The sequence below is a fragment of the Miniopterus schreibersii genome, assembly GCF_964146895.1.
Source record: "Miniopterus schreibersii genome assembly, chromosome: 8".
NCBI lineage: Eukaryota > Metazoa > Chordata > Mammalia > Chiroptera > Miniopteridae > Miniopterus > Miniopterus schreibersii.
This window is the reverse complement of record NC_138109.1, coordinates 38,609,747-38,631,969: the sequence shown is the minus strand read 5'-3', so window position 1 is coordinate 38,631,969 and position 22,223 is coordinate 38,609,747. Positions and strand designations below refer to the sequence as shown.

The 22,223-nt window shown below is 41.3% G+C and overlaps 1 protein-coding gene across 2 annotated transcripts; it reads right to left on the bottom strand.

The window, feature by feature from the left end:
- Positions 1–484: 484 nt before the first annotated feature.
- L1TD1 (LINE1 type transposase domain containing 1) lies at positions 485–14,032 on the bottom strand. 2 transcript variants are annotated; one of them, XM_081144648.1, is made up of 3 exons: positions 13,972–14,032; positions 6,358–7,423; positions 485–4,374 (listed from the first exon to the last, which is right to left on the bottom strand). In XM_081144648.1, the coding sequence occupies exons 2-3, from the start codon at positions 7,321–7,323 to the stop codon at positions 2,818–2,820; spliced, it is 2,523 nt and encodes an 840-aa protein (XP_081000774.1). In that variant the 5' UTR covers positions 7,324–7,423; positions 13,972–14,032; the 3' UTR covers positions 485–2,817. The 2 variants fall into 2 exon arrangements, with proteins under 2 accessions (XP_081000774.1, XP_081000775.1); XM_081144649.1 differs by lacking the exon at positions 13,972–14,032 and adding an exon at positions 12,947–13,036.
- Between the last annotated feature and the right edge of the window lie 8,191 nt (positions 14,033–22,223).

Below are 22,223 nucleotides of genomic sequence, written 5' to 3'. Positions count from 1 at the left end.
TTACATTCTTCCCAGGTTGGAGAGATCACATTATCCCAGGCCCAATGACACAGTGTCTGTAGGGGCCGATATGGGAAGTGTGTACCCATGTTGGTCCCCTCTGAGGCAACACGGGACATCCTGGGGTGGATGTCCCCAGACTTCATTCTCCTCGAAGCCAAAACCCTGGAGAAGCAGAAACCAATCTCACAGAGGACTGCCCACACTTTGAACCTTTCAAACTCCATTGTTTTTGTGTGTGAAATAGCTGATGATCTGGTTATAAGCAGCCTAATCTTGAGTAATGATGGATCACTGAGATCCCTGAAACTGGCTCCAATCTTCCAAGATTTGGCTGTGGGAGAAAAACCATTTTCTGAGGAAAGCCATTTCACCTTAGAAATGAAACACTTTTTGCAGTTATCAACATTTTGCCTGGTGGTGTGTTCTCTTTCATCCTGCAGAAATAATTTTTTAAAATAATGTGTTTATGGATTTCAGAGAGGGAGAGGGAGATAGAAACATCAATGAGTCACTGATAGGTCCCGCATTCCCCCTACTAGGGATCAAGCCTGAAACCCAGGCATGTCCTGACAGGGAATGGAACCTTGATCTCCTGGATCATAGGTTGATACTCAACCACTGAGCCATGCCAGCTGGCCCTCAGAAATATTTTAGCATAAAAGTCCTGTAGGTCCAAGATTAAGTCCCATCACAACAGTAACACATTTCTAGTGAGTAGGAAATAGAGAATCTGGGCAACTTAGCCTTCACTATGTGGGCCTCTGGAAACAATTTGGGGAAGGCAGTTGGCAAGTTTGGACAAAAAATGGGGTTCTTTGGAATGACCTCACAAGGTGATCTAATCCTAAATTCCTAACCGGACAGGTCATGGTGGGTGGTCATGCCTCAAGCCTACAACTTCTTAGTGAAAGGTTTTAACTAGCCCTTTCTGTCCATTCTTGTGCATCTAGGCTGGCACAACTTTGAAATACCCAAAGTAATACCCCTCAAAGGGTGTATTATTGCTCAAGAGAGCACATAACCTTAACTATCTTGTGGTCCAATTCCTGCCAACAAAAATAGAGAACTAGTGCTTAGCAGCCGGGTACAAAAAGGTGGCATGGAGGCCTGAGTTCCCTGGGACTAACAGTTCTGTACCTTGAGTATGGTTCCATAAATCTACACAAGAGTGCAGAGAGCTAGATACACGTACGCCTAACACCTAGTGGAGTTTTAGTGAAGCCTGTAGTCTTGTGTGGGAGCCTAAATAGCCCCCCAAAATCCCAGGTTCCACATTTTACTTTATCCATGGCAAATGTAAGTTAAGGCTCTTGAGATTATCTTGGATCATCTGGGTGAACTCTAAATGCAGTCCAACAAGCATCTTTATGAAGCAAGAGATTTTACCATAGAAAAGGCAGAAATTGGAATGCTGTAGCCAACAAGCCAAGGAATGCCAGCACCCCCAGAGCCTCTGGAGGGTTCTGCACACACATTTCAGTCCAGCAGTAAGGTTTTGGATTTCTGGCCCCTATAACCATAAGAAAACGTTTAAGGCATCAAGTTTGTGGTCATTTGTTATATTGGGCGTGTAAACCTAAAATGTGATGTCCATTTCCTGATTTTTATATTGTACTACAGTTTTATGTAAGATGTTATTGGAAGAAGCAGGGTGAAAAGTATGTGGGACTGTTGTAATTTTGCAACTTCTTGTTGAGTATTATTTCACAAGAGCAAAAGTAAAAAGGGGAATAAAACCTATAAGCCAAAGATGCAAGAAGGTAGAAAGATAATGTGGTAGCTATGATTGTTTCTAGTTTTCTGATCCACCCACCTCCAACCCAAAAGGGACCTTCTGTGGTTCTCACTCCAGTCTACAAGTGAAAAGGGCAACCAGCCATGCTCTGTACCTGTACAGCAAGAAGCAAGATGTCCCATCTACTGAGGACTCTTATGTTGGGCACAAATACCACCTCACAGAACCTTTACAAAAAGCCTCTAAGGAATTAACCCAGTTACAGAATAAGGAACCTGAGACTCGAGAGAGATTAGGAATTTCCCTGGAGTCACACAGAATTAGAGATCAAAGCCAGGTCTGGTGAGGCCAGGGCATTGTAATAACCATTTTGCAGAAGGTCCTTGAAGACCAGAGTTAGAAGGACTGAACTGAGAAAGGAGAGGCTGGTTTCAAATGCTGGGTAGAGGGTACTTTCTTTTTTAGTAAATTGAATATACTGAATGAGCCGTTGTAATAAGTCATGAAATAGTTGCATCATTCTCTCCTTAATTTTTCCTCGGTTACTTATACATTGCAAATCAATTCATTTCATTCCTCAGGAAGCAAACATTGTGAAAAAACTAATATCTAACATTAGGGAAGAGATTTAATCTCTCCATTGAATGGGTTTATGCATTAAAGAGTAAAACTTAAGTATATCTTAAAATTATTTGAAAATTGTAAACTGGGAAAATATTTGACAACAAGTGCATCTTCAAAGGAAAAGCTTTAATAAAGATTTAAGATTTACATTATAAAATTCAAATATCCTCCTCTTGATAAGAGTTCAACTTTTGCATTTTCCCCATAGGCTTTTCTATTATCTCTACCCTCCCCCCGGTCTATAACATAGATTCCCTCCCTTACAAGTTAGGAACATTAAAAATTTTAACACACACTTTAAATTTATCAGCATCTAGGTAATATATCTAATCTTCCTTTCCCCTCATCCCCAAGTATACTGTTAGCTGTTTATCTTCTTGGATAAAATTGTGGCACTTTTCCAGTTTTTCTTGATTTTGGGTGTGGGAAGAAAATATTAACACTCACAAAGATTGCTAAAATATACTCCCTAGTAATTCTTTCAAAGAGGGTATGCACGAAATAAAGTTTCTGAATTCTTCAGTATCAAAAAAGATCTTTGTTTTACCCTCAAAATCAAATGCCAATTTGGCTGGATATAGGATTCTAGGTTTAAAGCCTTTTGCCTGCAGAACACTGATGATACTGCCCCATTGACTTCTAGCATCCAGAGTACCCAATGATAAGTCTGCTGTCAATCTGATTCTTATTCCTCTGTAGGTTATCTCTTCTCTCTCCCTGGAAGCACGTATGATTTTTTCTTTATCATTCCAGTTCCCAAATTTCACCAAGATGTGTCTAGGAGTGAATCTCTTTTCATCAATTTTACTGGGTACTCGATAGGCACTGACAATCTCAAGACTTGAATCTTTCTTTAGCTCTGTAAAGTTTTCTTCAATTATTTCCTTAACTATTTCCTCTGCTCCATTTTCTTTATTCTCTTTTTCAGGAATTCCTATCAAACGGATATTTGAGCTTCTGGATCTATCTTCTACATCTCTTGTTCTTTCTTTCTTTCTTATCTGTTTGGCAATTTGCCTTGTATCCTTAAAAAATTCTTCAATTCGACCTTCTAGATTGTTTATTTTCTCCTCTAGCATGTCTATTCTGGCACTCAGAGTAGCGATCAAGCTTTTCATTTCTAAGACTGGAAATTTTTTATTTCCAGGATGGTAACTTTTAATATTTCCAATCTCCTCTTGTATCTCTCTGAATAAATTAATTACACCTTTTCTAAAGTTCTCTTCTGTTTCTTGTAGTAAGTCTGTTTCTTTAGATGTTAGCCTGTGTTTCATCGATTTTTTCTTTTCAGAACCTGAAGCCAAATAACTATGGGTAAGTTCTTTAAGTTGACATGAGGCCTCTTTTTCCTCAGTCTGGGAGGTAGTCTTTCTGCTTTCTGCTTCAGAGTCCCCTTCTTCCTCCCATGTTAAGAACACTTCCAACTCCCACTCAGAGTCTTCCTCCTCTTGCTCAGAATCTTCTACCTCTTTAGTTAAAATATTCAACTCATCACAGGCTATTTTAACTCCGTGCTTTGTATTTGCCATAGCAGAATGCTGAAAGGTTGAGTGCTGTTCTTTACATAATACTGAGGCTTCTTTTCCCTCCAGCCCTGAGGTGTTTTCCTCCTCCAAATCTGAAGCTTCTCCTTCCTCCTCTAGCTCTGAGCTCTCTTCTCCTTCCTCCAACTCAGAAGTCCCTTGCTCTAGCCCTGAGGTCTCTTCTCCCTCCTCTAACTCCAAAGCCTCTTTGTCTTCCTCCTCTAGCTCTGAGGTCTCTTCTCCTTCCTCTGACTCAGAAGTCTCTTGCTCCAGCCCTGAGGTCTCTTCTCCCTCCTCTAACTCCAAAGCCTCTTTGTCTTCTTCCTCAAAGGCTTCTTTTTCCTTCCACTCTGAAGCCTCTTCCTCTTGAGCCTCTAAGTTTTTTACCTTGTCTGGCTCAGGAACCTTTACCTCTTTAATAAATAGAAAGCTCAAGCCATCCCTGGTTGCTCCCTCAGCTCCATGCTTTGAGGCTATTAGAGTTTTATCCTAAAAAAAGAAAAAAAAAGAAAAGTTATTTCTTAAATCATGTGTCTTTTAAATGAATAAAAGCTTTCATTCTCTAAGTTTAATACGGCTGCTATTTTGACAATTAGTAAATATCTAGAAAATTGTTTGAATGACTTCTTAAAGGCTTGGGTCCCCAAACAATTCAAGTTTCCCTTATGATCCCTTCATACCTGTAATCACCTGTGTGTACTTGCAACAAATTTTCATGAGGTTATATATACTGTGTTCCTTCTATATTCCCAACCCTTAGTGTTTTATGGACAACTAACTCTAAATAATGACTTGTATTAGTGAATGTCTGGTTATTACATTCGGGGATGGTAGAGACCTTGTTATCTAACTTTAGGAAGGTTACAAAACAAAAACAAACCAAAAAAACACCCACATTTCCCTTTCCCCCAAAGACAAGCAAGTATCATTTAGTTTTTAAAAATCCCCACCTGCAGTTCAAACTCAAGCCACATTCATTAAAAGGAAAACATGTTTTGGCTAGGAGCACAGGCTCAATTCAAGTCAGATTTGTTCAAATTCAGTTGTGACATTTGCTATCAGTACCTCAATTTTCCCTCTAAAACAGGATCTGATCATAGCACTACCTCTGTTTGTTTTAAACTCAGTACCTAGATTGCCCTTTTTAACCCTTCAGTCTGTAATATAAATGTTGGCTCAGTATTTCTTAAAACCCTCAGCTTGTCCTAGAGTTTTTCACTCACTGCTATTAGTTAAGACTTCCCCTGTTTGTAGCTGGTTGATCCCTATTTGTTCTTCAATATCCCTATCTCCAGAATAGGTTAAGTGTCTTACTGTTTAAATCTCTGGGGAACAGCTAATTTCTGAGATTACTTATTCTTAACTAATTTGTTGATTCAAGTGTATCTTCTAATTCTAGATTTCATTTTGCACAGAGGTTGCACTTGAAAATGTTGGGAGGGCAGGGGAACTAGGTGTTCTTTTGAGAACCTGTGAAAAATATTGGCCTAATAATATAGACCTCTGAAAACACAAATAAATGGAAAGATATTCCATGCCCATGAATTGGAAGAATTAATAGTTTAAATATCCCTACTTCCTGGAGCAACCAACAGATTCAGTGCAATTTCTATTAAAATCCCAATTGCATTTTTCATGGACATAGAAAAGGCAATACTAAAATTTGTATGAAACCACAAAAAAACAACAAAAAACTCATATATCCAAAGCAATTGAGAAAAAGAACAAAGCTGGAGGCATCGAACTTCAAAACTACATTACAAAGCTATAGTAATCAAAACAGTATGGTATTGACATAAAAACACACAAATTAAGAAACAAATGAACTCATGCATATATAGTCAATTAATTTAGGAAACATGCCAAGAATATACAATGGACAAAGGATAGTCTTTAATATAAGAAGGGAGAGAAAAAAAGAGAACTCTATGGGATACCTTTTAAGATTGAGATTATAAAAATATTCAGAAAATAAGCTAAAGTGTTTTTAATGTACGGGTACAACATACTCTAATATGTTGTAAGAAACAAAAGCCTTTATACATTGGAATGGATAAAAGTTAGATATTAACATTAATCAACCTGATAGGTTTTAGTAATACAGTTTTATTTGCATTTCCCTGAATGCTAATGAAGAGAACTTAGCAGGACTACCCTACACATTAAAATTTGAACCCAATTTATACTTGAATTCATTCAATTCTTTGTTCCTATTTTCCCCTTTTAATTATTTAAAAGCTATTGTTCTGGTTTTATCTTTAAATATTTAACATACATTTATTTTTCTATCAATGTAGAATATATACAATCTTCCTTCAAACTCTTAACTCTTAATTCTCCCAAGCTTCCAACACCACCCATTAAACAAAACTTTTTAATCATTACTTTTAATGTCATGTTTTTACTTTTAAGGATTTATTAAAAATTGGTTTGAAGACCAACTACATAAGCTCTACAGATTTGCTTGCTTACCATTTTTTCTTGAATCCCGTATCTTCTTCCTTCTTTCTTTATTTTTTCATTTTCTGGGAGTACATCTTTTAGTAATTCTTTCATAAAAGATTTTTGGCTGATAAATTTGCTGAGGCTTTGCATGTCTGAAAAAGTCCTGGTTTCACCATCACATTTAAATGCCAGCTTAACTTGGCATAAAATTTTTGGCTCATAATCATTTTCCCTCAGAATGTTGAAGACATTACTCCATTGCTTACTAATGTCCAATTTTGCTGATGAAAAGTTTGCTGCCAATGTAAGTATCGCTCCACCTTCTTCGGAGGCTTTTAGAATTTTCTCTTTACTTTTGAAGTTCTGAGGGATGTTTTCCTCTCTCATTTCTTTGACTAGCACATCCTCTCCATGCTCTTGGTCCTCTCCTGTAACTTCTATATGGATGTTGCAGTTTCTACCTGTGTCATCTGTATAACCTAAGGCTTCTTCCATGTTTTCCAGGACTTTGTGATTTTGTGATTCATTTAGGGGCAATTCCTTGCCTTGGTTAGTATTGCACTCTTTAGCTTTGTCAAATTTGCTACCGAGTTTAACTATTTTGCTGCTTTCAAAGGTCAAATTTTCAATATCCTCAACACAGTTGTCTTCTAATTTTTCTACCAATCCTGTTTTTACTGACATGGCATCTTTTATTTGTCGCCACTCTTTGCTAGTACTGGAATTCTTTCGATTTGTTATTTCAGGTATTGTACATCTTACTCCTAAAATTTCCTTTAGGTCATTTTGAAGAGATTCCCTCATCTCTTCAACCATTAAGTCCAGATTTCCCATCAAGACTTTAAAATTATTCATAATAACTGCTGACATGTCTTTGTATTTTAAATCCAGTAACTGAGCCATCTCAGTTTCTATCAACTGAATTATCTCCATTTGGAAGCTGTTTTTTTGTTTCTTTGCAAGTCTAGGAATTTCTGATTGTACACTGGACATGATGAATGTTAAACCTGAATTGTCTTTGTTTCCTGAAGAGTAATTTTTGTTCTTGCAGACCTGCTGGACTCCCCAAATTCAAAAATCTTTAACAAATCATCTGAAAAAATAAAAAATAAAAATAAAATTGTTTACTGAAAAATTCTTTATCTTGAGAAACTAATCAAGAAGGTACTCTTGATTAAGTAAACTATGTATGTGTACCCCACAATTTAATAAAGAGGCCACTAACAAGATGTGTGTATGTACACTAAAACAAACAAATCAATTCAAAATTCATACAACATGATCATTAAAACGCCATTCAAGACTTGAATGTAATAAGTCTAACGTGATTTGGATGGAATCTTACACAAAATGGAGAAACAGAAGTCCCCTTTTTGACTGCAGAGATTCACATTAAGACTTTGCTTTCAAAATCAGATGTCAAGTCAATTCATAATTTTTCCATAGTGCACATGTTTAGACAATCCTGAAGGAAGCAGAATTAAATCCCGTGCCTCCTCCCACTTAACATAGGCCCTAATTTTGCTTGAGGAAGCTCACTCAGGTTGTTGTTCTCTTTTGTGTTTAATCATTTCACTATGCTGCAAAAATGCCTAACCTTAAAGGAGAGAGACCACCCCCATTCTTTCATTATTTAGGTAACAGGGATGAGAAGTGGGAAAGCACAATACACACACTTTGGACAACAGCTGGGATGCCAGTTCCTGAATCTCTGCAAGGCCTTGAAGGTAATCAAGTTTTACCAGTTGAGTTTACTGCTCAAGTACTAACAATTATACCACCCGCTGATTCATCATGGCACAAATCATCATTTTCCACAATTGATTGTGTAGTTTCTTTTTAAACTGAACTTGCCAGTTTAAAAAGAAAAATGACACCTTTATGAGGATACAAGTATAGATAAAGCATAGTTCAAACACAGGAGTATTATTAAACTTTCACAATTAAATTTAAAAATTGAGGACCAACTTTTATCATAATGTTACCAAAATTTTTCCAGAGATGAGCAACAAAAAGGAAATATTTGAATACATTCTAGGAGGCCAGATTAACTTCAATAACAAGCCAGAGGACAATTCATTTTCCCTCAAACTCATAAATATAGATGCAAGAGCCCTAGCGGTTTTGGCTGTGGTTAGAGCATCTCTCACATTGATGCTTCTCTCTCCCACTCTCTCTGAAAAGTAATGGGAAAAATATCCTTGGGAGATGATTTAAAAAAAAATAAAAAATAGATGCAAGAACCTTAAAGAAAATAGTAGCAAATCAAACCCAATAATATTTAAAAGGGTACATTACCAATATTAAACTGGTTTATTCAAGAATTCAAGGAGAGTTGCTATAAAACACAATAGGGAGTTTCTCAAAAAATTAAACACAGAATTACCATATATCCAGCAGCTCCACTTCTGGATATTTATCCAAAAGAATTACAAACAAGGACTAGGTTATTTGTACACCCACATTCACAGTAGCCAAAAGGTCAAAGCAACCCAAGTACCCTGCAAAGGACGAATGGATGAACATAATGTGGTACATACATACAATAGGTTCTTCAGCCTTCAAAAGGAAATTCTGACACATGCTACATCCATGAACCTTGAAGACATTACTCTAAGTGAAACAGGCCAGTCACGAAAGGACAAGTATTATAGGATCCCACTAACGAGGTACCTAAAGCAGTCAGATTTACAGAAAGAAAGCAGAATGGTGTCACCAGGAGCTGGGGGGAAGGTGGAACAAGGATGTAGTGTTTAACGGGCAGAAAGTTTCAGGTTCAAAAGATGAATTTAAAAGTCTTAAAGTTATGATATAATAACTCAAATTATGAGTGATGGGGGTAAAGGGAAAGTGTATACTAAAGACCTTGATTAAGTCAGGGAAAGGTCAAAAGAGGAAAGATAAAAATGACCAGCCACATCTCACGCCTTTATAAAATCAACTCACAAATCCAGCACCAGGGGTGGTACCTGAAGCTCATCTCAGAGGCTGTGAGCGAAGTACCCAGAACCGTGCACGAGTGGACAGGACCTGCCAAGGGCTCCAGTACTTCAGTGACGGGGGAGGGGCCTGATCGAGTTTAGAAGACAAAGGGAACTGTGCACCCCTATTTGGATCTCGGTTTGAATAAATCGAGTGTGGGAAAGCAGGAAATTTTGAATCTGAACTGAGAAATGTTATTAAGGACCATGAATTTATTTAAGAAAATGCTCTTACTTTTTAAGATAAAATAGTAAAGTTTTTAAGGGTGAAATGACACAATGTCTGGGATTTACTTTAAAATACTGCAGGAAAAAAAAAAGGAATAGACGAGGCATATGGGGAGATGCTTGCTCTTGAATTTGGGTGGTGAGTTTGGGAGTTTATTCTTTCGCATGCTTGAAAGTGCTCCTAATTTTTTAAAAAACTGAAAGTTGTTGCCTGGCTGGCGTGGCTCAGTGGGTGAACATTGACCCACGATCCAGATGATGGTTCAATTCCCAGTCAGGGGCTTGCAAGAGACAACTGATCAATGATTCATCATTGTTTCTCCCTCTCCCTTCCCTTTCTCAAATAAATAAAAACATGTTAAAAAAAAAACAAAAAATGAAAAAAAACAAAAACCCCACTGAGCTCCCCCAGCTGAAACACACAGACTGCTCTATATGTCCTACAAAAGGTACTCTTAAAGCAAAATGACAAAAAATAAAAAACAGGGAATAGGAGCAAAATTATACAGATAAATTCAGACAATAAAGCACAGAGGTCAAGCCCGGCCGGTGTGTCTCAGTTGGCTGAGTGTGGTCACTTGCACCAGGAGGTCGCTGGTCAGATTCCTGGTCAGGGCCCATTCCCGGGTGTGGGCTCAGGCAGTTTCTCCCTTCCTCTCTCTGAAACCAGTAAAAATTTTATTTTTTAAAAAAAGTACAAAGTTCAAAAGTATGAGAAAATGCAAAGAGAAAATGTTATGGTAATCCACACAAACATAAATATCTTTGTGCACCCAACAATGTAGCTAAATCAAAACCAAAAAAGGCAAAGGTTGAGATAAAAGTAGAAATTGAAAAGTGTAAAGAATAAAATTAAAAGCCAGAGAAAAAATTACAATGTGTAATATTAAGCATGAGAAAAGGAGTCAGGACAAGGATTTTAAAACATGATTTGCAAATGAATGTTAAAATAATAAAAAGGCTAGATGAAATTATATCCTAGCAAAACTTTTAAATAAAATATTGCTCCAAAAAATAAAAACACAAAACCTTCATCAGATCAGTATTATAAAGAGAAATCAATAAAATGTTCAACATTTTAAAAGGTTCCACGTCAACAAGTTTCCATTTAACTGTATAGAACAGACAATTTTAATTAAGTAGTTCTGCATAAAAGCTGAAACAGGCAAGTAGTTCACAGAAGAGGAAATACAATGAAATTCTGCAACAACCACAAAAATTATTAGCTTATTACAGTAAGAATTTAAATAAATTGATAAGCTAAAATAAACGAGAGAGAGTGGCAATACCAAACATGAAAAAAGTGTCCAAATCCCAGGAAGTGGAGATATTAGTGGGGGGAAAGCACTTTTACCTATCTGAAGCAGGAACAGTTACAACTTTTCAAGAAATTGGAAAACCCATTAAAACCTCTCCTTGAAAGCTACACCAGAATAAAACCACCAGCACTGAAGAGTACAGGAACAAAAAGCTTGGCTTTGTTGCCAAGCTTGTTGTTACAAAAACCCAGGAAACAATGTCCTTTAACAAGAGAAGGGTGGAACCAGGGAAGCTCTGTGCACCGTACCATTATATGCAGCTATTAGAGACATACATTGGTGAGGGATGTCCTTGGCATGAGAGGGAAAAAACAGCTTGCAGAATGTGTACATAGTTCCATCCCATTTTTGTAAGCACACACACAAAAATCACAAAAATGAGCATTGATAATAAACATGATAATATGCTCAATTTTATTCGTTACAGGAACAAACCAAAACAGATTCCAGTGCTTGAAAAAATTGATTACAGCCAGTGCCGGGGCAAATTTTATCTGCCCTTCCACCTTGAAAAGGGCACTGGTACTTGTTAGAACCTGTTGGGTAATTAAAATATGAAAAGAATGCCATTAAAAAGAAAAGAAGTTAAAGTTAGTATTTTCCTTTATTTGCTCCTAAACCCAGGAAAAACTTGTATGTAGCCACACAAACTCGGGGGGGGGGTCCACAGAGAATTGGGTGGGGAATGTTAACCATTTTTTCTCTAGCTAAGTCCACAATACAGCCAGCAAATTCAGAAAAAAAGAACAAATGAAAAAAACCCACTAAGAGTAGGCTGCCTGTTTTAAAATTAATTCACCAAAGAGGAAATGCAAGTAGATGATAAACATATGAAAAGACAGCATTCACTGGCAAAGGAAATGCAAATTGAAACCAGCTTTTCTCCATCCAGGAGATTAGGGGGAATTTACTCTCCCACCCCGCGCCTCGGGTGTTTGAATCCTAAATATTTCTCACTCCTCCTAACTGGATCTTGGCTGCAAAGTTTGCCCTCCCATTGTATTGTTAGAGTAACTTCCATAAAACATAAGTCAGAACTCATCACTGCACTGACTAAAGTGTCCAAAGGCTTTCTTTTCTAAACCACCTTGATGGCTTCTAAACCTGATCAGAAATTCACAAACTTTGCACCAGCCTAGGCGTGTAAACCTTGCTTCCCACCCGGACTGGGGATTCTCAAGCCAGAGTGGATAGAATTTCAGGGTACCTAGGATCTTGGGTGGGAAAGAGACCACATATTTATTTTTATTTGTCTTGGACTAGGATTTAGCATTTAAATTCAATTACTAAAATAATAACTTTGAGATGTAGAACATGTAAGTTTCTTAATCTATTATTTAACAATATTGAGTGGTGAGTTAAACTACTTTAATTTTGTGAGTGTAAAACTGTTTCAAGACACCTGCAACAGCTGTAATGTGGAATGAAAATACCCATGGTTTCCAGTGGTGACCAGGTCATGCTTTCTGCTAATAAAGCCCCACTGCGAGCAAGGTCAAGGATGCCCCTCCCTAGATTACCTACTGCAAGATTCACTCATCAGTGCAAAGGTCAATTCCCAACTCACTTTAAAACATGCAAGCCCAGACCCGCCCGCTCACCCCCTTCTATATTTTCCCCCAGAAAGATACTTAATGTTATTTATCATAGCAAAATATTTATGTATTTTACCTAAGAGTGATGGTAAACAGTAAAGTAAAAATTAAAATCATGAAAACAAAACACAAGAAATGTTTATTTAAAACAACACACAAAATACCGTGATCTTTAAAATTTCTACCTACACAAATATGTGAGAATTAAAATAGCAACATTTAAATGGTAGAGATTTTCATTTTACGGCACTAACGTTTTATTAATTACCAGCCTTCTTAAGCAATGATAATTATGGAACAAAAGACTGGTGAAAACTTGCATTTAACTTCAACAATCACTAGCCACCCTTTTCTTCCCTTCAGCTTTCCCTCCACCTACTTCATCTTTAAAAGTTATTTTAAAGTTTGGTGCAATCACAAAATTAGAAAAGTGTTGCAGATACAATACAAGAAACTTTAGATTTCTTGAGGCATTTGGGAATAAATTGCTAACCTGGTCTGTCTTCATTATTGACCACTTTTAGCGAGTATTTTCTACAAACAGGGGCATCCTCCGTCACAACCAGGGTACAGTGATCAAAACCAAGAAGTTAACAGGCTGCTTCCCTCCCATCACCCGCCCGCTCCTCCAGCCGCCAGGCCCCGGGCTCCCGTCTCAGCCGCTCACCCGCTGAGGGTCCTCGGCCTGGAGGGGCCGCCTGCAGAGCGGGCCCGGGTCTCCGGCACAGCTGCGGCTCAGAGCCTAAAATTCAAGCGCAGCTCATGATGTGTAATTCAGAGTTTAAGGCTTCAGTAGAAAATCACCCCATTTTTTACACAGGAAGAAAAGGGACTTCTATCGTCACGTGTTTGTTAAAATTGATGTGATCGTTGAAATAAAGATGAAGACACAGGAAATTAGTAACTGGGTCTGGGGGTGGAGTGAGGAGAGGGTGCAGGGGAGGGAAGGGTGCAGGTAGAACTTGGGGAGGTGAGCAAACGGACAAAGGGAGAGGGGGGTTTCTTCTTTGTGCTAATTGGGGTCCATTTTCTAAGACATTTTGGCGGTAAACATGTATTTCTGTTTCTGTTTGAAAGGAAATTCAATCAATTCTTATAACAATGAAGGAAATGCAGGAAAAGTTATTACTTCCAAATCTACCTCCCAGTCAGGTAAAGAAATAACTCTAAAGAGCTTGGAGATGGAAGTTCAAGGCCTTACATCTAGGAAATGGAGATAGGCCTCACATCTAGGAAATGGGGTCCGCCTGGCTCCAAAGCTCTTATTCTATTGTTGCCAAGAGACACCAGGTAAATTTCACCTTCCCAGCCCCTTTTTTTTAAAAAAAAAATCTAGTGCTCAAGAATTTTCTGGTCTCCTCGACTTCATTTCTCATGGCGCTGCTATTTGAATATCCCCACTCTCCGAGCAGAGGAAGCTTTAGGAAGGTGCCTTCCTCACTTGCCAATGAAGGACAAAGCGAGCTGTAAAACTGGGGGCCCGGGGCGGCCCCCGACCCCCACGGCTGCCAGCCTTACCTGGGGAAGGGATCCGACCCGAGGACGCAGCAGACACCGTGCAGAGAAGCGAGGCCTCACGCACAGTCCTGGGCTGGCTCCTCCCCTCCTTTTGTGGCGTTTGAAAGCCCCTAGGCCCAGTCCCCTCCCAATCTCACTCTCGGGTCCCCTCAGGAGCTCCTGTCCTGCCCTGAAGCCATCGCTGACCGTCACCTGGGCGTCTATTCCCAGCTCAGATTCCAGGGCGCCTGGGACTGACCCTGCCCTACCCGCCGCCTGCACCCCCCCTCGAATCTGGACTCTAGGCTCACTTGTCAAAAAAGTGAGGGGTTATCCCACCACTACCCAGGCATAGCCCCAGGGGTTATCCTCGATTCCTCTCTTTTCTGAAATCCCCACATTTAATCATTCCCAAGCCCTTGAATGTGTCCGCCTCGCTGCCTCCCCTTGGCTCCGGCCTAGTTTGAGCCCATCATCTCTCACCTGAATCCCTGAAATGAAAAACTAGCCTCCTAGCTTCTCCTCTGGCCTCTCTACAATCCTTTCCTCCATGTAATACCTTCTGGTGGCTTCCATTTCAATTAAAAATTCTAACTACTCGTTCCATTCTGATACCTCCCCTTCAATGTTGTGCAAGTACTACTACTCCCTGTAATAGGAACAGTCTCCCTCCTGCTCTTCAGAAATCCTGAGATTCCTGCCTCAGGGCCTTTGTCCCAGCTGTTATCTGGGAGAACTATTTCCCCAGTTCTTTCCTGGCTGACTGCTTTTCATTCTCAGGCATCAGGTCAAATGTTAACTAGTCTAAGAAGCCTCCCAGGCCACCCTTTCTAAAGGGGCCATACACACCCCATTACTTTACTCCTGTTAAAAAGAACAAATTCAACTGAGTATGTTTAAAGACCCAATTGACTTCATTAAGTGATTCATGAATCAAACAGCTTCCCATCTAGTAACTGGAAGGGGGCTCCAATGAGTTGTACAAAATGGAAAGTATTTATAAGCAAAAAAAGTGGGACTAAGAAATTAAAAGAGTGGATTATTTCAGGCAAGGACTCCTAACCTTACAGGAAGATTACCTTACTAGTGTTGATCAGAAAATTCCAGACTGATTGGTTGAAATTTTCACTCCTGGGAGAGGGGCTGAAATTGAAATTAGGTTAGTTAGTATGGGTTTGGTGACGAGGCTTAGCAAAAGTGACTTTATTTTGCCCAGCCAGTGTTGCTCAGTGGTTGAGCGTCAACCTATGAACCAGGAGGTCACAGTTCGGTTCCCGGTCAGGCACCTACACGAGGTTTTGGGCTTGATCCCCAGTAGGAGGTGTGCAGGAGGCAGCCAATTGATGTTTCTATTTATCCCTCTCCCTTCCTCTATCTCTAAAATCAATAAAAACATATTTTTAAAAAAATTTTTAAGTGACTTTATTTTGGCCTGTCGTTTCTTTCTTTTTTAAAAACACTGTTTATCTGATAGGGGTGGGGAACATCTGGCCCGAGGGCCATTTAGAGGTCTGACCCTGCCAAGGCAACTGCAGGCAGGACTCGAATTTCAATAAGTCTAGGAGCTTTTTTCATAGCTAATTTTTTTAAAAAAATTATTTTTATTGTTGAAAGTATTACAGATGTCCCCTTTTCCCCCCCATTGATCGCCTCCACCCCGCATCCACCCCATCCCCCTGCCTTCCCCAGACCAATGTCTGTGTCCTGTGCATATAAGCATATAAGTTCTTTGATTAATCTCTCCCCACCCACTCCCCCACCCCCGCCTTCCCTCTGAGATCCCTCAGTCTGTTCCATGCTTCTATGTGTCTGGATCTATTTTGTTCATCATTTCATAGCTAATTTTTAAGTTGCTAATTTTGTAGAGCCTGAAAATGATGTTATAAATATCCAAATGGCTCTTGGCAGAAAAAGGTTCCCCACCCCTAGAACTTTATCACATCCCCCTCTTTGTTTGGTCCCCAATTATCAGAATCTGAGCTTACCCGTTTCACTCAGTTCTGTGTGTCCTTAGGTCTGTCTTCCACTTCTCCGCCAGAACCCAGACTATAGCCCCATAGGGCAGGAATTTCATCTTCCTTGTTGGCTGTTGTGTCCCCGGTGCCTGAAATTATGACTAGTGTGCAATAGGCCCTTCGAGTTCACTGAAGACATGAATGAGCAAAAGCAAAACCCTCTTGGGAAATCAGACCTGGTGGCGCTCAGAGTTTAGGAGAGGAAAGTACGGATGAGCTCCCGAGAGGGAAGAAAGGTGTGGGCTTGCTCCAGAGAGGGCCCCAGCTGGGTCTTTGTCTTGTTTTGTTTTTTGTTTTTAATTGACTTTATTGGGGTGACGTTCGTTAATAAAATATATAGGTTTCAGTGTACAGTTCTATAACACATCATCTGTATATTGTATTGTGTGTTCACCACCCCAAATTTGAGGGTTCTTACCTGTTTTCTTAAAGGCAGGAATTTTAGGGGACATCCTAGGGGAGGATCGCAATAGAATATCCATCAGTCCCCGTCCCCGTCCCCCCCCCCCCGCCCCCTCGCCAAAAAAAAAGAAAAGAATATCCATCAGCTTTATGCTGATGTGCCAAAATGAGATTCATTCCGGTAACTTCCCCGGGCCTTGGGTGTGGTCGGCAGGAACGGCACTAATTGGATTTCTGCTGTCACCCTGAGTACGGTGATTTAAGCTATTTACCCCCCGGTTGGGGAGGAGAAGTGAAAACCCTTTACTCTTAAGTGTCCTTGGTTAGGGACGATAGGATTTTGTGATTTACTGGATGGCTGTAAGCTGCTTGGCCCGCTGACCATCTGTCTCAGTTCCCTAGTCCACTACCCTGGCTTCCTGACCCCTCAGTAGCAGAAGTGAAGGAAGAGAACCGGCGAGGTGGCATGGACAGGCTGGGGAGCCCTGGGACTGGGGGTCCTCTCCCTTTCCTTTTTCCTAAACTCCACAGAGACCCACCCCGTCCCACAGCTGGCCCTGACTTTGCGGCCAAAATCAGGCAGGCTGTTGGTTAGAGCCCTCCTTTGGGTGTAATACCTTTCTAGGCCAGAGGACTCGTTCTAATCTAATCATCTTTCTCTAGAGAAGAGCGGTTTCTATGGTGACGGGGCGCCTAATCCCATTCATTATTTAATGCTCCAGTCCTTCGTTTCCCATCACGATTTCGGGTGTGGATGCTCTTCTGGATTTATGTAATGTGATCAAGCAATTTACTTGGAACAAGATTTCCTTCTGAGGACTCATGAATCAAGTAAATGGAAAACCTGCACCCTCTTCTGGCCATGAGCGTGAGTAGCTTTCTTAAGATCCATTGTTCATTAATATTCAACGTAGGTTTTTCTCTTCTTTCCTAGTTGCCAAATCTGAGGCTCTGCAAACGTCAGCATGTGTTCAGTGCAGACTCCTGAGGAGCCAGGTTAAATGTAAATTCTGATTCCGAAGTGTGCACCTGCTCGCGCCAGGACTCTGATGTAAACTGTTCCCGGGCCGCTGAGAAGCTGCAAACACGATGGGGTAAAGGCCCAAATGGGAAGCGAGGAACTGGTTTTAAAAGTCGTTGTATGATTACAAAAGAAAACATTTTTTCATTAAAGTGTAAAAATTGGGAAAGTACAGAAATATTAAAGATGGAAATTAAGTTCACACACAATCACAGAGGAAAAACACCATTTTATAATCTTGTTTTTGTTTTTTGGAGTTTTATGTCCCCATTACAAAAATTTCTTTGAAAATATAGCTTGTAGTGGCTGCACCATTTTCCATGTGTGGCTCTGTGCCCTGTGGTGTTTGAATGTTCCCACGTGGGCTACAGGAGGATCTTAGGCTGTTTTTACTATTAAAAATAATATATAATATGGTATTGATATGACCATCCATTTATATTAATCTTTGTGTGTGATTTTGATTCTTTCCTTAGGATACAATGGGAATGACAATGGTACAGTTTGATTCTTGATAATATTGCCAGGTAATTGTTTCTTGTGGGCTTTTTAAATATGTTTTTATTGATTTTAGAGAGAGAAGGAGGGAGAAGGGTAGAGAGATAGAAACATTGATGAGACAGAAACATGGACCGGCTGCCTCCTGCGCGCCCCTATTGGGGATCAAGCCCGCAACCCAGGCATGTGCCCTGACCGGGAATCGAACCGGTGACCTCTTGGTTCATGGGTTTACATTCAACCACTGAACCACACCAGCTGGGCATGGTTCTTGTTTTAATACATTCATTAGCCAGAAATTTCAAAACATGAAATTGTGTAGATGAAGGGAGTCAGTTCCTCTACAAACCCAACAGTCTCTGATTAGAATAATAAAGGCTCTACTTCCAAATGTTTAATGGAATTTTGCAACCCAAGTTTTCTTCAGGTATACTTTCTTACTTCTGTTTTTTTGTTTTCTTTCTTTTCCCCAAGCTAAAAATAAAAAATCTTTGATTTCCATGATTTGTTATTCATTACTAGCCCAATTTTTAATGAAGAGGTTAAAATAATAGGAAAGTATGGTGAGAAAAAAGTACATATACAGTTTTCATTACTGAATGCTGTCTAATATCCCAAGGTCAGTCCAGCTTATTGAGTGCTGACTTGGCCAGACACTGTGTCTACTCCATAGATATGAAGTAAGCAGTGATCTGATTCATGACCTAAAGAGTGACACAGGTATGAAAACAGTTACAAAAAAGAAGTGATGGCCTGGCTGGGCGTGGCTCAGCAGTTGAGCATTGACCTAAGATCTAGGAGATCGCAGTTTGATTCCCAGTCAGGGCACATGCGGGCTCGATCCCCAGTTGGGAGCATGCAGGAGGCAGTCGATCAATGACGACCCTCTCATCATTGATGTTTCTATCCCTCTTCCTCTCCCTTCCTCTCTCTGAAATCAATAAAGATATAGTAAAAAAAAAAAAAAGTGATGAGCCCCATCAGCGTGGCTCAGTGGTTGACACCCATGAACCTGGAGATCATGGTTTGATTCCCAGTCATGTGGTTTCGGGTTCAATCCCCAGTAGAGGGCCTGCAGGAGGCAGCCGATCAATGACTCATCATTGGTGTTTCTTTCTCTCTCTCTCACTCTCCTTTCCTCTCTCTCTGAAATCAATTTAAAAAAAAGTGACGCATGCACTAATAAAACAATGCACAAGGTACAGACATGGTAATAATAGCTACTTTTACTGTGTATCAAGCACTGCTCTGTTTGACATATATAGTAATTCATTTACTTATTCTATGTTGTTATCCTCTAAAGTAGGCATTATTCTTGTCATCATCTCCATTTTACAGATGATCCACAAGAGTAACTTGCTGAAAGTCCTGAGAGCCAGGATTTGAACGTAGGTGTTCCTCTTCCAGAGCCCACGCACATAACCACTAAATAATAATGTCCATGTGTAACATCAAGGAGAGAAAGATTATAATTCTGGAGAATCAAGAAGGATTTTTAAATAGTAGAACTTTTACCTAATGTTAATTGAGCATCTACTATATGGCAGGCAATGTGCAAAGAGCTGGATATACAATGGTGAAAATGAAATGACAGTCATGGTCCCTGCCTTTATTCAGCTTGCAATCTAGTGGGGGAGTCACACAATAAATAAAAACACAAGAGAATACATAATTACATACTGTTATGAGTGTTATAAAGGCAGAGAACCAAATGCTAATATAAAAATTACAACAGGATTAGGAGGGGGTATTGGATTATGGTGTTATCATGGAGGGCCCCTCTGAGAAAGTGACATTCAAGTCTAGGGTGGAAGGATGAGGCGGCGTAGCCAGGCACAAAAAGTGGGAGGAAGAACCTGCGTGCAGGTCCTGGGGCAGGAGCTTGGGGCGAGAACTGAAAGGACTGGATATATTCCCAGGCCCATGAAGGGTGTAAAGCAGGGGTGGGGAGAGGTTACAAGGGCTTATTAACATTTCAAGAAGATCATTCTGTTCTGTGGAGAATGAATGAGGGTTGAGAGAGTGAAACCTGGGAGAGCAGTTAGTAGTTCCAGGCATGAAATGATGGTGGTCCGGACCAGGCTGGTGGCTCCGGAGATGGGGAAAAGCGGACATCCTGTAGACAGGCCTTAGGACTAGAAGCAACATTCCTGGTGGCCGGCTTAGAGGTTAGGGGTGACTTCTAAGGCTTTGACTGGTCAGCTAGGTGGATGTGAAGCTGTTTATGGAGATGGAGAATCCTGGGGGGCTCACATTTCCCAGAAATGAGGTTTCACAGCATGGAAAAGACTGACAAATCTCTGAAGGAAGGGGGTGGTGTGTGTGTGTGTGTGGGGGGGGGAGGGTCAGGAAGAGATTAACCAAAGAATTTACGTGCATATATGCATAGCCCATGGACACAGACAGTAGTGTGGTAGGTCTGGGGGGGGGGGGGGCAGTTTGAGGTGAACGGGTGTGGGAAAAAAGGGGACATCTTTAATATATATATATCTTTTTCTTTAAAGGGGCAAAGGGAAAGTTTTCCCCAACTTATTTAATGTATCTTTATTGATTTCAGAGAGAGGAAGAGAGTTGAAACATCATTGATTAGAGAGTTGTCATTGATCGGCTGCGAGCCCGCAACCTGGGCATGTGCCCTGACCAGGAATCGAACCCCTGATCTCCTGGATCCTAGGTTGATGCTCAACCGCTGAGCCACGCCCGGCTGGGCAGGGACACCTTTAATACTTTCAACAATAAAGATAAATGCAAGTAAATAAATAAAATCAATTTAAAAAGAAAAGACAAGACATGGGCTTTCTCCAGAGTTCAACTAGCTTAAATCCCATTCCTTTTTCAGCATAATTTGCACCACCTTTCCAACTCATTCCCTCTCCTGTTTCTAAAAACAACTGTAACAACCCCACAGTTACAAGCAATGCAACCCATGGTCTTGAGAAGCAGGAGGGTTGAGCTCTCACAGCAGGCTCCTTGGGTGTCCCCTGTGGACCTTTCCTTCCAGCAACAAGACTGCAGGTCTTGGAAGGGGGAAGGATGAGGGGGGCGGGGAGCACCTAAGTATTGAAACCTGTGTCCAAGCCCTGAAACCCCCACGTCTCAATGTGAAGGGCCAAACCCATCTAATTTGCTTAATGGAAGAGCAGAGATTGGAGGGCATCGGGGCCTGGTCCTAGGACCAACCCACCGACAGCTATGAGGCCGAAGCCCACCTTCTCGTACCGTTAACCACCTGGCCGGGTGGGAGCACCAACCTTCTGAGCTCTGCCCTCGTTGGAGGCCACACAGCCTCCACCGCAGCCGGACCTCCCGCCCTCCCCTTGCAGTTCTCCCTGCGAGCTCTCCGCGGAGCCAGCGTCTTTTCCCTGCAGGCTCCGCCTTGCATTGCCGAGGCCAGGGACTCGCAGCGTCTCGTGCGCCCCCGCGCGGCCGTCCGCGGTATGGCGGGCGGCGGGGAGGAAGCCGGGGGGCCGCGCGTGGCCCTGCGCCCCATTTCATCTCCAGCCTCTGCGGGTGCGAGAGGTGAACGCGCCAGCGAGACGCGCGTCCTGGCCTCACCCGCGCGCGGCTAAGCGAACGCCGGGCTAAACGCCCCTTTTTAGAGTCCTCACACACGGCTAGAAAGCCAGTGATCAAGGGCTGGTCTGGAAGAGGGAGGACTTCGATTTCAGTTACGGACACAAAGCTCCGCGGCTGTGGGAGGGAAGACACGGGGGCTTCAAACCAGCCCTTGATCCCGGCGCTAATCCTTAAAACGCACTTAATTGATGCACTTTTTTTTTTTTTTTTTGGTCTAGCAACCACACAGACTGGCTTCCAGAGCCTGTGCTGTGGCCTCCAGGGCTTTCAGGAAAGGAAATTGTCCCCTGGGGTGTCAGGACATTTCGGGGAGCCAGGAGGGTCCTTCCTCTAGCCGCCTAAGGAGACAGGCAGCCGTGCTGGGGAGCCCCACTCCCGGTCTTCTGCATGGCCCTTCCCAAGCCTGGACACAAACACACATTCAGTTGGTGGAAGGGACTGGCCTGGGGCCTGCGTTCCAGGTGACAGCCAGGAGAGGAAGCCTGCGGAGAGCAGGTGGGAGGTGGTCTGGCGGAGACAGTGCGAATTCTGCTTCTGAGGGATGTGTGATCTTGAGCAGGTTTCTAACTTCTCTGATTTTTAATTTCCCTTTTTGTAAACTATGGGGACAATAACACCTATCCTGAAGTATTGTTGCAAAGAGGCACTGAGTCCCCCGCAACTATTTTATTTTTTTAACTCTCCCCGAGGATATTTTTTCCATTGCTTTTCAGAGAAAGTGGGAGAGAGAAACATCCATGTGAGAGAGACACATTGATTGG